General features: G+C 45.4%; 1 protein-coding gene across 1 annotated transcript in view; it reads right to left on the bottom strand.

Moving 5' to 3' along the window:
• Window positions 1–8,211: 8,211 nt before the first annotated feature.
• The window catches only part of CHSY1 (chondroitin sulfate synthase 1), a 74,935-nt gene continuing 68,111 nt past the window's right edge, over window positions 8,212–15,035 (bottom strand). The window contains exon 3 of the mRNA XM_059915409.1: window positions 8,212–11,224. Coding sequence (XP_059771392.1) covers window positions 9,632–11,224 — 1,593 coding nt within the window. The 3' untranslated portion in view covers window positions 8,212–9,631. The remainder of the gene's footprint in view (window positions 11,225–15,035) is intronic.

Raw genomic sequence — 15,035 nt, forward strand, 5'->3', positions numbered from 1 at the left:
TATTCCGCCTTTTAAAAAGGTAGAAAAATTTTAAATGATAGTATTTATGAGTTCTGCCATTCTCCTCTGGTTATGAAAACATCCCGTTCAGTGGGCTCCCATTTTCTGGTAATCTGTGAGCATTTTAAAATTGAGCACCTAAATCTCCCTGACAAGTAGATGTACCGTTTTCCCCCCACCCCGCCCCAACATGAATTTTGGAAAAAGGCTGATCTGGTGTGAATTTTGGATTTGCCATTTATTAGCTCTGTGACTTTAACCATGTCACCTAAGCTCTCTGAGCTTCCATTCCTCCCCTGTAAACTGAGGTCAAGCATACTGATCCCACAGGGATTAAGTAAATGAAGTAACATATAAAGTGCCTGGCACTTAGTAACTATTCCATAAATGTTAGTTTCATGATTCTAGAGAGAAAGCATTTCATGTCTCTGAAGTAAGATTCTTGTTCTTACACAGAAAACTATTTGATTATTTTCAACTTAAAACTGGATGTCCCAGTCTGTCTGTATAGATATATTTTATCTTAGTTGTTATTTTCCCTTGGCAAATAACCCACCAAGACCCTAGAATAGAAGTAAAGAGAAACTAACATTGGCTGCACACCATGACCTGCCAGGCCTCTGGTGGGTGACAAAGGTGAGTGAGCCTTAGTCAGGGCCAGTCTGGTGTAGTGGCCAGGGACCCAGCAAATGAAGGCAAGAAACCTCCAGTGAGGAGCTGAAACTTACAAGGGCGAGTGGAAAGGGGCCTGGTTGGGGTGAGGAGGCTTGACAAAACTCCATCTAAGTGCCCAGGAAGGCCAGAGTGAAGGGGTAATATGCCATAGAATCTGCATGTTTGCTCAGGGAGAGAGGAGGTGGGCATTCCAGGGCCAGGATGCTATGTGGACCAAAGCTTGGAGTTTTAAGAGAGATTTCCTGTCTCTTAGTGGGGAGGTGTGGTGATGGGGGCAGGGGTTAGAGCTCAGAGTCTGGAAAAGGCAGGTGGAGGTGGGGCCAAGCAGAGCCTTAGGGCAGTCAGGCCACGACTTCTGGGCTTGAACGGTGTCCTGTCCAAGCAGAAGAGTCCAGATAAGGTTTGCTTCTTTAGGAAGAAGAGTGTGAAGACCCAGAAGAGGCTGACCTGCAGGAGCAGGAAATGGGCAGGATATTTCCTGTACATCAGATTTGTGGGGAGACATTGGGGTGGGAGGAGGGGCCATCCTGGTGACTGCATCCAGGAGGGGTTTGAGAGATTTGATGACTCACTGGATATGAGTCTAGAAGGAGTCTTGAGCAACTGAGATGTCTAGGTGGGGAGGTGGTGTGGGGGTGACACATTAACTGAAACAGTGACAGGAGGCACACCAGGTCCTATGAATTCTCTCATCAGTCTTGGGAGGTAATCATAACTGTGCCCACTTCAGGGGAGGAAGTCGAGCTCTGCTGAAGGTAACTCATCCGAGGTCACACAGCTGGACTGGCACAGGGCCTGTCCCATCGTCTGTGGAGTTGATCCAAACTAGTGCAAACCAGTGCTGTGCTGGTAAATCCAATCCCCACCCCCCAAAAAAAGCCTGATTTGAAGCATTTGCCATTTCCTGTGGTGTAAATATTCCTCCCACCTCGGCCAATTTCAGGCCACCAGCATGATGTCACTGAACATGGAGTTTGGAAGGGCTGTGCACAAGCCATCGTGAGTGGGTACTAGCCAGTACTAACTGGTACTAGCCAGCTCACCACTGACACAACCCAGGTCTGCCTGGTACTTGAGGCCCCTTCTCCCTCCACAGTGACAAACCAAACACCTCACAGCTAACTCAGATCTTTGTATTTTCAGTCACTGTCCTTCACCCCGACCTCTCCTGGGTTTATCTCCCCACAGATTGGTGTAGCGAATGGGTTATAGGGAAATACCTATCACTGAGCTAGGTCACTCTCCCCCATTCTGTGCCCAGCCTCCCGGCCCTGCGGTTTCAGGATGTCCAGCGTAGTGAATTCTCCTGGAGTTGTATTCCAGCGGCAAATCTCACACAGGGCCTTTCTGCTGAGTGCGCGCAGGAAGCATTCCAGCTGGCACACGGCTTGTGTCTGGAGGACATGGAGGAGCCAGGCAGCACTCCTGGACCAGCAGGATCGGATATCTGATCACCATTCAGAACTCAACAGAGTGGTTTCCTGTCCCAAGTAGGAATGGTGCTTCTGGTGTCACAATCTGAAAGTGGATTCAATTTGCACAGCAACTGTCTTCAGAGTTGACAACGCTACATCCTCATGGACAATTCACTTTAAAAGAATCTGCAGCATTTTAGTACCAAACCTATGAAGATCCTCTCGTGTCACATTTTCTCTCCAATCTTGTTGTTTGTGGATATTTTCCTTCTAACTTGGGACTGACTGCTATGCAAGCCGAAGAAAGGAAAACACGCCAAGCAAGGAATTAGGGCAAGTGGAACCCCACTGACTGTGCACGTCTGTGGGTGAAGAAGGGATGGGGATTTAGGTGAAACAATGTGATTCTGTGATGGACTCATCTCCCAAAGCAACTTGGGGGCAGCAGGCTGTTGCAGTAGCCACTCTGAGGTAAAGGGCAGTGTCAAGCCCTCAGCCGGGAGGCGAAGGTAATGGCACTGCAAGGCCTGAGCTAACGGGAGGTCCCCAGGGGGTGAAGTGGTGTCACGTGTCCTCCCAGCTTGGGGGACACCTGGCAGCCAAGCCCCAGGCCCTGGGCAGGCACAGTGGCCAGGCCGCCCCCTGACTCCCTGCAGAACCGTGGGCCCCTGGCTGGGGCTGGACAGGGCTTCCTATCCCTCTGAGCTGGCCAGCACAAGCGTCACATCCTCCCGGGTACACGGCTCATGGGGGACTGCTGACAATCTGCCTCAGAGAGACTGGGCCTGGTGAGCTTTTGCTGGAAGGCACGTCATTTGGAAGAAGGAAAGGCCCATGCCCAAATCTAATTTTAAAGGCCTGTGAATCATAACCCAAACTGCTCATTACCCAGGGACTGCGTGGTGACTGACTTGGACCTTCAGCTCCAGCACAGAAGTCGGGAAGGCACCCGTTAACCATGGTTCTCCTGATCCCAAGACTCCCTCAGAGACCTCCAGCTCATCGAGGCCCAACAGGGGTCTCTAGATGCCCTTTTCTAGCACAAGACGCCCTGTATCTTCCCGTCACAGCTGCTCCTATTGAAAAAGGATCATTCCCAGAGGCCCCAAAGCCCCACGCTCCAAATACTGCTTTGAAATCTAGTCACGGGCTTTAGCTCCCAGGTAGCGCAGAAGCCAAGTAACAGTAAATTGTAATTAATATATATTTTATATGATATTATCTAAGATATATAATGAAACCTCAAAACCTGCCTACAACATAAGTAAGGGGTCAGTGGTTTCATCTCTGAAGACTGAAACTAATTCCCATTTGTGTTCAAATGTACACTTTTCTCTCTGGAAAATGCACTCGCTTCTGGTTGCATGGAGCCTGGTGTCTCTGGGCATGTCCACACCCTCCCAGACATCCACCACCTCTCAAAGTCTGGGAAGCGCCCCTCTTATCTTGAGCTGCCACTTCTGTACCTCGCCCTGTGCTTTGATCTGGGACAAATATCTGTGACCTGGGAGTGGAGAAATGTACCTCGTTCCCAAACAAGCCATCTGTCTGCAACTTGCCTCTCCTCAACCCTTGAGTCATCAGTAAATCTTTCTGACTTTTTTCTCACTTTGCAGTGACTCAAGTTTTGCAGCAACAGAGTTGGGTTTGTGGTTTCCATTTCCACAGGATGATGTAACCAGGACACTGGGTGCAATATTCCCATAGTATTTCTTGAAGGTCATTTAGTTGTTCAGGTTTATTTTTAAAAGGTTTTATTAGAATGGCTAGTAGGTACAAAATGCCAACGTTGACCGAGTAAAATACCAAATGACTTAACGTTAGGTCAGAAACGGCCAAACACTAAGGCCCCTAGAAGTGGATGACCTACTTCTGGAAATCTATCCAATGATCCAAAGTATGAAGAGGGCTTTGTGCAAAAGACTTCATCTGTGCTGTTATCCAAGATGGAACAGGACACTCAAGGTGGCCAACAGCAGGGAAATTCTCAACTCTAAGAGACACGAGGGCCTTTAAAGACAATTTTAGAGAATTAATGTATTTTAAGTGGGGGAGGGGGAGCAAGATGCCAAATTGTATATACGCGTACATCAAACTATAAAGACGTTACAAAAACCCCAGAGGAAGTTACCAAAGTGGGAACAGGGTGGTGCAAGAGGAAGGTACTGTAGGTCATTCCTTTTCCTTCTCTACTTCCCAATAAATCTATGTTTGCATTGTGATGACAATGTTATTTACAATGGAAGAGACATGCTTCATCTAAAAATCCGAAGTGTTTCCTTCACAGCACGAATGTGATCACTTGAACGTGCAGTTTTAGAAACAGTACATTTCTAGTTTGCATTTTGAGCACGTGAATGAGATCTCTCCTTTAGTTATGTAACAGGAAGTGTTTGCCCAAAGAAAGACCTAAACTTAATTCAGAATTAATAAATTTGAAGGTCATTCTGAGGTTTGACTAGAAGTGCTTTCTTTTCTGCAATGGGAATGTGTACTGAGCTAGGCATGCGGGGGGCTGGGGCCTGACATGGGGTGATGGGTTGAGGCAAATGAGTAAAAGGATAGAGGAGGTAGCAGCCCAGAGACATCACTGACTTAACTGTGGTAGACTGCTTAATGGAGAGAAATTCAATATAGATGCATCAGCTTTGTTTAAGCAGATTCCAGATATGGCCTGATTTGCACTATTAAAAGAGTTAATCAATTTATTATATTTTCTCATTAGAAATCAGCCAGGCATAATGGATAACTCTTACCATTTTAAAGGAAATGTAGTTAGAATATTCATAAAGGAAAAAATTTTGTTTTTGTCTACAATAGTAAAAAAAGAAGACCCTCATAACTGGAATATAATGAATGGTAAATTGAATGCATTAAAAAAATATCTGACAACAGGGCCTTAAGTGGTTTAACTGCACTGATGACAAGCCAGCCCCAAATCTGGTTGGTCCTGTGGTTTCCTGTGAACATCTTACACCCATCCCCTCTTCCACACATACATCCCTGTAGAAAAAACAAACAAAACCCTGAAGCATAGCAACACTAACATGAGTTTTTGGTTTTTTCCTACTGAAAGTCACACAAAATGAGTTGCTGTTATTTGATCCATTGCGTTGTAACATTTACATTTTCATTGTATTTATAACAAATAAGACTAAGCAGATTTGGTGTGAGCTGCCTTTTCCTTCAAGCAGAACAGGGACAACCTTCGAGGGCTTGGAAAGCACGCACAGTGGGACCCATCGAGGCAGGTACAGCCATGTACAGCCACTTCAACAGACAGATCCCTCGCTGGCCCCCAGTCACTGTGGCAATAAGCTCCTTTGCAGCTGAGATTACATGCAGTAATGCAGCCTAACCCCCCCAGGGAGGGCTGGCACCTGCTTCCTTCCATGACAAGGAAGCACAAGGGGAGACCTTGGAAGTCTGGGGCCAGGGCGTAGCCCCTCAGCCACCGGCAAGCCGTCCAGTGGGTAGGCAGCCCCAAAGGTGTGTCATCTTCCTGGAGAACAGGAAGTTTCTGTAAGGCAAGAAAAGCTTCTGTAAATCCACTGTTCTCTTAACCTGACCACTATCCTTGGGAGGTGGTGTGCAGACTGTGGCTCAACTGGCACCCCACGGCACATATCCTACCCCATGGACACACTGAGTAGTGAACAGAGATGACTGCAGATAACACCTGAACCTCCAGGTGACCCTTCAAAGCCCAAGGATTGAGGCAAAAAGTGACTGTCACTTAGCCTGGTCACACATCAAGGAGGCGAGGACAGACTCGCCTGTGGAGATCAAGAATCTGACTGGCTGAACTGATGGTGTTTGGGGCAGTGGGACAAAGACCAGCTGGGAGGGTCAGAGCTCCTTCTGTGTCTGGGCTCGGGAAGGGCCCCGCCGAGAGCTCACCAGCACCACCCAGCCCTTCTGCTCTCAGACTCTGAAACGGATGGCAACGCCCTCACACCAAGAGGACCATCACATGACCTACATTGTGTGACACCTGGCCTGTCTCCAACCATCAAAGTCCCACACGCTCGGGTCTGTGTGTGTGTTCTCACGCTGGCCCAGAGTTAAGTGTTCAGAAAGTGATGCCACCTTCAAGAAGTGAGGTGCCTGCGCTGTCTGCCCTGCGAGACAAGGCTCTCCAGCCTCCACTTGGGCAGGGCTCCCACACATGCAACCACAATGCCTAGGAAGCCCACCCGGCCTGCTCTCAGAACACAAGTCCGTAAGTCTGTCCTGTGGCAACAAAGGCTGGCACAGATCCATGTGCCCAAGCAAGCACGTACCCCCTCATCTGTGTAAATGAATTTTTTAAATGCTACTGATGCTAGCCTATATACAATTCATCCCACCTTCCACACCAGAACCCCACAAACCTGGTGGTTCTTTGCAGGAAGGGCCTGAGGGCTGGATGGTTGGAGGAAGGAGAGGTCATTCACACCTTTGTGCATTGTGATTCCCACCCCCCTTCACCACCTTCACATATTATCCTTAATTTTTAATTATTAACAGGAGTTATCTGGCTTGGGGGTTATGGGCCATCTCGTTTTCTTAATACTTTTCTGTAAAGTAATGAAAGCTAAGAGAAAGTCTAAAGTAACAAACGAAGCAAAGAGGTCTAACCAGAAAGCATTCCAAGTTTAAGGGAAGAAGGAATCATCTTAGGTCAGGAGTGTGGGGGCCACAGGGTCACAGGCCATGCAGTTCCCGGTGGGAGCAGTGGGCAGGCAGGACGGAGGGCATTCTGCTGGGAGGAGCGCATGGCGGGGAACGGAGCACTGATGGAGGGGCTGGGGTAGCGTGAGGCACTGCCGGCCGTTCCAGACACGAGGGCCCAGCATGCTGGATCACCACCCAGAAAAGAGACCCAGGCCTGCAGTCCAATGAGACTGTCCACTTGTGTCACATCCACACTGGAAGGGTCTGAAATGACACCAGGGTGGACCATGGGGGAGTTTCAACGGGCTCCTGGAAGATGAGTCCAGGTGGCCAGTGGAGTGAGGTGGTGAGAGAGCTCCAGACAGAGGGAAAGCACAGGCAGGAGAGAGACTGATGTCCTCACAAACGAAGAGCCCAGTTCGGCTGGTAGCGGTACCCTGAAGGGTGTCCTACAGAATCCACTCTCTGGGCAGCAGGAGGGCACCAGAGCTGCTGATTTGGAGAGGTGCTTTAGGAAGAGGGAGTGGCCAGGTGGAGAATGAGCCCACAGGCCAGTGGGCACAGAATCCAGGCATGGCACTACCAGGGGAGAGGGCCAGAGTGAAGGGGTCCAACGGCATTTCTGGAGATGGAGTCTTGATGAAGGGAGGTCGACACCTCCATCAACATTAACAGTGATGTCAGGGAAAAGGAAGAGACATGGGCAAGAGTGGGATTAGGGAAGGAAATGGCCAGTGTTAACAAAGTGTCACCAGGACATCTGATGGAAGTTGAAGCTCAATAAAGTAATTGCTCACACCCTGTCCTACAGTTCCTTATTACGGTAAAGAGAGACAATTTAAGTGACTTTGTCATCAAGATGTATATTATGTTCTTCCTTACTGAGGAATAAAAATGTCTTTGTTCTTTTCCAAGGAAAAACTAAACACTCCCACAAAGCAAATGGCAATTAAGATGAATGACAGCAATTCGTACTGTGAGCACAGTGTCATTATACTGGATCTTCACTGTCATTACATGGTAAATACCTGTCCTGGGAGTGTAATTCGCATCCACAAAGCTCGCTACCTTGGCATTAAGATCTTACTTTTTTGATTCTTGGATTATATGCCAACTGTAGGCAACTTATCCTGTAGCTAGATCCATCCTAAAACCCTAAGCACATTCGTGCACACAGGATCACGTGGGCACTTATTAAAATGCAGATTTTAACTGGCCTGGCAGGTGCACTAAGGGGGCCTGGAAGGTACATTTGTACCAAGAAGCCAGATGGGGCTTGGACCTGGTTTGAAGACCTTTGTTCTATAAAACACAAGATTCAGCAAGTTCTTTAAGAGGAAACAAAAGATGACAAGTACATTCTAAGGAAAAAATAGAGGAAGAGGCACTTGAAAGTTTCATTTCATTCCCGAACTGCACACAAATATTCCCCTCAAATAACTTGAAAAACCTTATGAATCAGTGTTTAAGTTTTTTACTCTCCAAATGTAATACAATTCTTCAGCTAAAACAGGAGTAATGAGACAAAATGGTTCTGAAAAATACAATAGAAAAATACTGTCCACTGGTTTATTTTTCCAAATGAGCAATAGGCTATTTACAAATAAGCAGATCTCCAATGATGTATATTAAAATGGCAAATCTATTACTGTTTGAAATCTAAATGAAAAAAAATTTAAGGCACGTTTGTTCTGTGAATTTAAAACAAACTTTCTGCTTTAATGACAGATTCATTTCACTTTTGTCCCCAAAACACATGAGCACCAAGATTATCAAAGAACACTTAATATTTAGTAAAACAGTAAGGAATGTAAAAATTAAGGAGGGGGAAAAGAGTTTTCAAAAGGAAATCTTTGGAGATCAGTTTACTGCAAATAAAATATACTAAACATTCCTAATACACATAAATACTAATAACTAACAGGTACTTGGGAAATGGCAGAGTTCTAAACAATGGATATTAAATAAATTAAAGGTATTTCAGATACAAAGGATAAAACAAAACAGTAATTAAAGAATGAGACACCCATCTCCACCAACATAACACGGACAGGATGAAGTGAACAAAATCAGATACATTTCCCCCCAATGCTTTCATTAGGGTTGGGTTTTTTTGTTTGTTTTTGTCTTTGTCTTTTAGTTTGCATACATTAGATTTATGACAATAATTCTTATTTGCCATTCTAAATATTAATATTTTACCCTTTAAAAAGAAGGGTCTGGAGAAGAGAAAATGCCAGACCCCTCTTGAAATGTAATGCCAGATCCATTAGGCCACACTAATTACAACAAGAACAGCCATCTATCTTTTACTGTGCTTTCCCTGCTCCCCTTGCTTTGAAAAACCTTCAAAAATGAGACAAGATTGGGGGAAACAATCACCTTTGGAAAGCTCTCTTGAAGATGATGATACAGCTACTATCACATTTCCTTATTTGACAACGGCAACATAAAATGGCTTAAAAAAATTGCTGTAAAAAAAAGACAAAAGGTAGAATCTGTGCAAAGTTAACAGTTACAACAAAACATTTACCAGAGTTACAGTGTTTTGTTACAATAATACTTTGCAGGAACGTTCATGTTTTCTGCCATAGGACTATAGCAAAGAGGTCTGAAAAAAATATTAAAAAAAAGAAAGTTTTGTTCATCACGTACATTTCAAGTCATAATTTAGCAGGTCTGCTACATAATGTTCAGCAAGAAAATGTGTTCAAAAGGCAAACATGATCGCATTTTTGTTCAAAAAACTCAATCTTCAAGGAGTCCTTTGTAAGAAAATCATGTGTAAAATATATCCTTGTATGGACTTCAAAAACTGATCATACAAAAAAATTTTGAAAAATAAATTAGGTAATTAAAAATGTCTTTTCCAGCAAAGCTGGACATTAGGCTGTCCTCACTGAACCATTATTATTGCTGCTTTTACTGTAATTTGGGTCATTTTTTTCTAGCCACATTTCAGCCAACTGCTGTGTGGACCCATATGTTGATGCTTTGGACCCCAAGCACATTTTGTACTGTTTGGGATCAAGGTTGGGATCACAAAAGACAGGATGGTGGACGTGGACTACTCCTACTTCTTGGCTCCTAAATGTCTTCAAACCTGCCTGGACAACCTTGTTGAAAAGGTCGACATCCTCGAGCCCCCAGCCTTGGATAGAAACATCAAAGCCACCTACTTGGACGAGATCTCCCTTATAAATACAAGTAATGCCAAACCCATAGTTTCTCCAGAAGCCAGTTTTTTGAGTAAAGGCAAAATGATTGTCACTGGGAACCTTCCCACTATAAACAATCTTAGGATCGTACTGGCTAAAGATGATTGGAAAATATATTTGTTGGCCCAGAATTGTATTTGCTCGACATCGCTGAAGAAATTCTGTAGTAAATACAAGGTCAACGTCACAGAAGAAGAGCAAAGATTCATTATTAAATTGGGAAGATCCCACTTCTAGGGCCAGAGCTCTTGAAAATTCTCCAGACACGGGCAAAATCTGCATGTCAGCTTTCGGGTACTTAATGCGGTAATCTCTCATGAGTTCAACTTGCTTGGCCTTGTCGGGGTTGGAGTCAGAATTGAAGAGCAGAACAACGAGCCTGACATTCTGATTTGGAATGAGACACGTCTTCTCAAAGTTCCCCATGAATCTCACAAACATGTCAAAACGTCCAGACAAAGGAATCAATATATTGATCTTTTTCTCTTTGGGTTCTTTGTGCTCATCCTTGGACCCAGGGAGCTGAAAGGGAACAAGCTTCTTCAGGGAATTCGAGAGAAAGGACAAGGATCCGGATTCTTGATTGATTTTTTTGGCCAGTTCCTTTGCATCCAGCTCCTCGTGCTCCACAAACTGGATCTTGCTGAAGGTCTGCTGTAAATACGCATGCCTCCGCACAGGCACTGTCATTTTCTTTCCTTTGTGTTTTTTGTACAGAAGCAGCAGGTCCAGAATGTACTCGGCCCCGTACATGGGATTCACTCGGCGATAGCCATACTGTATCTCCTTAAAATCAATAATGCGCCCTCTGGTCTTGGCGTTGGCATTGATCATTTCCATGACCTGCATGACAATGTCATCCAAGGCCTCCCTCTGCGCGGAGTCCATCCCTCTTCGAGGGGGCTGGCTGTCAGCAGCCGAATACAAATATTTCCCAGTCAGAAACTCCCACTCCAGAATCTCCTCTCGCTGGCGGGGCTGAAACCTCATGAAGGAAGGAGGAATTCCCAGCTGGAGGTCTTCTTTATGAATCTCGGTGTTGCTATATTTGCTCATCAGGACAATCTCTCGGTGCAGCTGGATGGTGCGGTGTCGAAGCTCAGCAATCTTGCGGCTGAGCATGTAGCTGTGGAGCCTATACTGGTAGGGTGGGTTTTTGTTAGGGTGCAGTGTGATGGCTCGGTGAATTTTACTGTTATGGAGATCTCTAATGTACCCCTTCTTGTTCTGTTCATAATTCTCATAAAAAAGCTGCTGCATCTGTTAAGAAACAAAAAAAAGATTGCTATTAGTGTTACATGACTGAGTGTCCCTCTATTCCTATATTTCCTTATAGACCTGCATACTCTAAAAAAAAAAAAAATCTAAATATTAGAAATCTTTCTAAATGAGTCAGAGCATATCTAAGGTCCTAGGTAAAGCCCGATCTACAGCAGTCCAATGAGAGCAGAAGAATTATAAACCACTTAAAGAAACAAGACTTCATCAATAACCAGAGTTCGCCAATACAATTCTGTAGGCAAACAGAATTATGAAAAGGTTTTCCCATGAAGTAAAAGTGTAATCCTGAGCTCAGAGCACACCAACTCAGCATACCTGGAAGAGAATGCCACTGCTGGTCCCCACCAAGCCGGTGAAGGGGACCTAAGAGCCAAGGTCCCCTCCCTGAAGACTGGCACCCAAAAGGAGCTGCCATCTGAACAGGAATAAACTGCATCAGTGGAGTGAAAAGGAGAACTCCAGGAGGATGACCTGAGCACAGGATTAATGCTGCTTCCAGGGAGCTGAACAGAAGGAAAGCCATCCAGCCACATGCAGGAAGAGGCCTGCCACTGGGAAGGGCATGCTGTAGGTAAAACCAAGGGTCTGCGAGGTTACTGGGAGCACATTTGGAGAATCCTTTAAACATCTCTGTGTTCCTGTGCAGGCAGGAACGGGCCTGCTTGCTAAGCGCCAAGTCTCAACCACCAGCAGAGGCAGCGCATGGGGGCTCAGAGTGTGGAGCTGAAGGGCAGGAAAGGCAAGGGGACTCATTATCCCACCCCACTCTCCCTCTGTTCTAGGACACTGACTGGGAGAAACAAAAGTTTGAGGTCCATCAGCCAAAACTGGGTCTGTTCCCTCAAGCTAGATAGGGAATATACTTAATTCTCCAGTACATTCAAGCAACAGGATGATGAGCTCTACAAAGCCTTCTAGAGTAAAGAATAAAAATTTGCAAAAAAAGTTTAGTAAAAATAACACTTGTGGGAATTCCCTGGCAGTCCAGTGGTTGGGACTCTGCCTTCCAATGCAGGGGGTGCAGGTTCGATCCCTGGTAGGGGAGTTGGGATCCCACATGCCTAGCTGCCAAAAACCCAAAACACAAAACAGAAGCAATACTGTAACAAATTCAATAAAGACTTTAAAAATGGTCCATGTCAAAAAAAATCTCAAAAAAACCCCAAAAAATAACATTTGCGGTCGGTATCTGATAAACTAGTCCTATTTTATTTGTGGCTCAACTTTGTTTTTTTTGTTCATATTATTAAATACTAACTCTTGATAAGGGTGCATGGATTTGAATCAAGTAGGCCTTTGGACAGTCGTATTTTTGACTTTTTTTTCCCTTGAGCCACTAAAGTTATAATAATAGAAAAATACAGATTAGCATTTTTACACTCCATTTTCTTTTTCTATACAATTACTACAAGCTACCAATAAATGAAGCTAATAAGAGCAAAAAGAAGGGAAATGCTTCCGAAGAATGGCTTAAAAGAAAAAAAAAGAGCACACAAGTAATGCTGCCGGTGCTGAGCAGGGGCTGCATGTGCACCCACTCACTCACTCAATTCCCTGGAGCCGTGGGTCTGCTGAACGCTGACCACCTGTGTTTTGTCCTCAGAGGAGCAACTAGCCTGGAACTGCAACACCTCCTCGCAAGTGCCCTCACCATTTCCGACTTTGCTTTGCACATCATCTACAATCAACAAACGAGGTATGTGCATACACAGAATTATCCGCTGAAATGATTTCCAAAAGTTACAATTACTTAGATAAGACAGTCAAGTAAAAAAGAAAGAAAGAAAAGGAAAGGAAAGGAAGCAGAGTGTCTCTAACCTCGGAGAGAGCACCACCTTTCTCAAGCGTGCAGCGGGCACCCCCCACACGCGTGCAAGTGTCCGCTCACTGTTTCTCTCAGCACGAGCGGCACTTAGTTACTCAAATTTTCGACTTAATACATGGACCAAAAAAAAGCAGTTTGGGATTTGCTGAGAGAGGGCTTGAAGCAACTGATGCCCGAACTCCTCCAACCCTGGATAGACAGGCCACAGAATGATGACCAAGAAAAATGACAAGGTAATCAAATCATAAGGACCATAAGAATTTATCTTTCTTTTAATTTCACTCCTCAGATGGGTCACAACAAAAGAGGTTTAATGAAAATCCTATCGAAAGTGTTTTCACTGTTCATTTTCTAGCTGGGTTGATTCCTGGGTACAAACTGCATGGCTGCAAGGTGACAAGTGAGTGTCATCTGAGGATTCAAAACCATGAAGAAACACTGAGGAAAATTCTTTGCAGGTGCTAAAACAAATGCTGTCATTTCCTTCCTCTGACCCTTACCCCACCCCTGTATGCCCCAACAACTTGAGGCCATTTTTCCAGTTTTAACGTTAGCCTTTACAACATGCATCAAATAGCTGGGCAAGCCACCTGACTCCATGACTCCATCTGAGGACACCACTGTGTAAGGAGAGCCACTCAAAGGTTGGCAACATGCCCACCACAGCAAAGAACTCAGCAACAACCCAATGCTCCATGGTCGGGGACTACTACAGTCACTACCGTAAGCTATATGATGGAAGGCTTCCTAACAATTCTGGCAGAGATTTTAAATATTTGTTATAATTACACATTACTTCCATTTTGTCTGCTTATAATTTCAAAATTTTTAACAATGAGCATGAAAAACAATGACTTTTTTTGAAAGGTCCCTTTATGTTTCCAAGAATGCAGGCACACTGAGCCATCAGTCTGGCCTTATAAGCTGCTTTCCAAAACTAAGAGTACTCTGAAGCAGGTGGTGCTCCTTCCTCTCCCCGTGCTGCCAATCCCATCTCCCCGGGTATTTCAGACCCCGCTCTGCTCCTGTCCTGCTGGGTGATGTCTCAGTCTCCCAATGGGTCTCCTTGCAGAACTGTTCTTTCCTCAATTCTGCATAGTAGCAAAACCAGTCTTCTTAAGAATATGAGTGGTAGAACCCACATGATTCTCTCTTCCCAAATACTCTTAAAAGAGAATAAAGAATGCAAAAGGAATAAACCCGTAAGGACCAAGAGAATGGGGGAGGAGACACAGACACAGTAGAGAAGAGATGTCCCAAAATTCTAAGAAAATGGAGAGTGAAGGAAGATGAAACCCAACAGACTGCTCTGAAGAGTAAGCCAATTTATTTAATCCTGAGAACCCTGAGGAAAGATACCAGTGTTGCAAGGCGGGTGGAGGCTGGGGCTGAACACAGAGAGATTGGAGGAACTGGAAATATGGAGCAGTGAGAGCCCCACAGTTCCTCCCCACATACCACCATGGTGGGTGGTGGGGAGAGAAGGAGGGTGGTGGGAGATGCCCAGCAACTTCAAAAACACGCTCCCAGTTATTCCGGCATTTAGATGATGGGCCTGTTGCCAGAATTCATGTAGGGTTGCCTATCAATTGTTGCAACTAAACTAGGACTGGTGAGTAGTAAATATTGGCGGTTTCTTGACACATTCATCTTTTTTAAAAAAATAATTAATTAATATGGGGCTGTGTTGAGTCTTCACTGCTGCGTGCGGGCCCTCTCTAGCTGCAGCGAGCGTGGGCCGCTCCTTGCTGCAGTGCACGGGCTTCCCATTGCGGTGGCTTCTCCTGTTGCAAAGCACGGGCTCTAGGCGCGTGGGCTTCAGCAGTTGCAGCACGCAGGCTCAGTAGTTGTGGCTCACAGGCTCCAGAGCGCAGGCTCAGTAGTTGTGGCATGCGGGCTCACTTGCTCTGCGGCACGTGGGATCTTCCCGGACTAGGGCTCGAACCCGTGTCCCCTGCCTTGGCA

This window comes from Balaenoptera ricei, chromosome 2 (assembly GCF_028023285.1).
Source record: "Balaenoptera ricei isolate mBalRic1 chromosome 2, mBalRic1.hap2, whole genome shotgun sequence".
Taxonomy (NCBI): domain Eukaryota; kingdom Metazoa; phylum Chordata; class Mammalia; order Artiodactyla; family Balaenopteridae; genus Balaenoptera; species Balaenoptera ricei.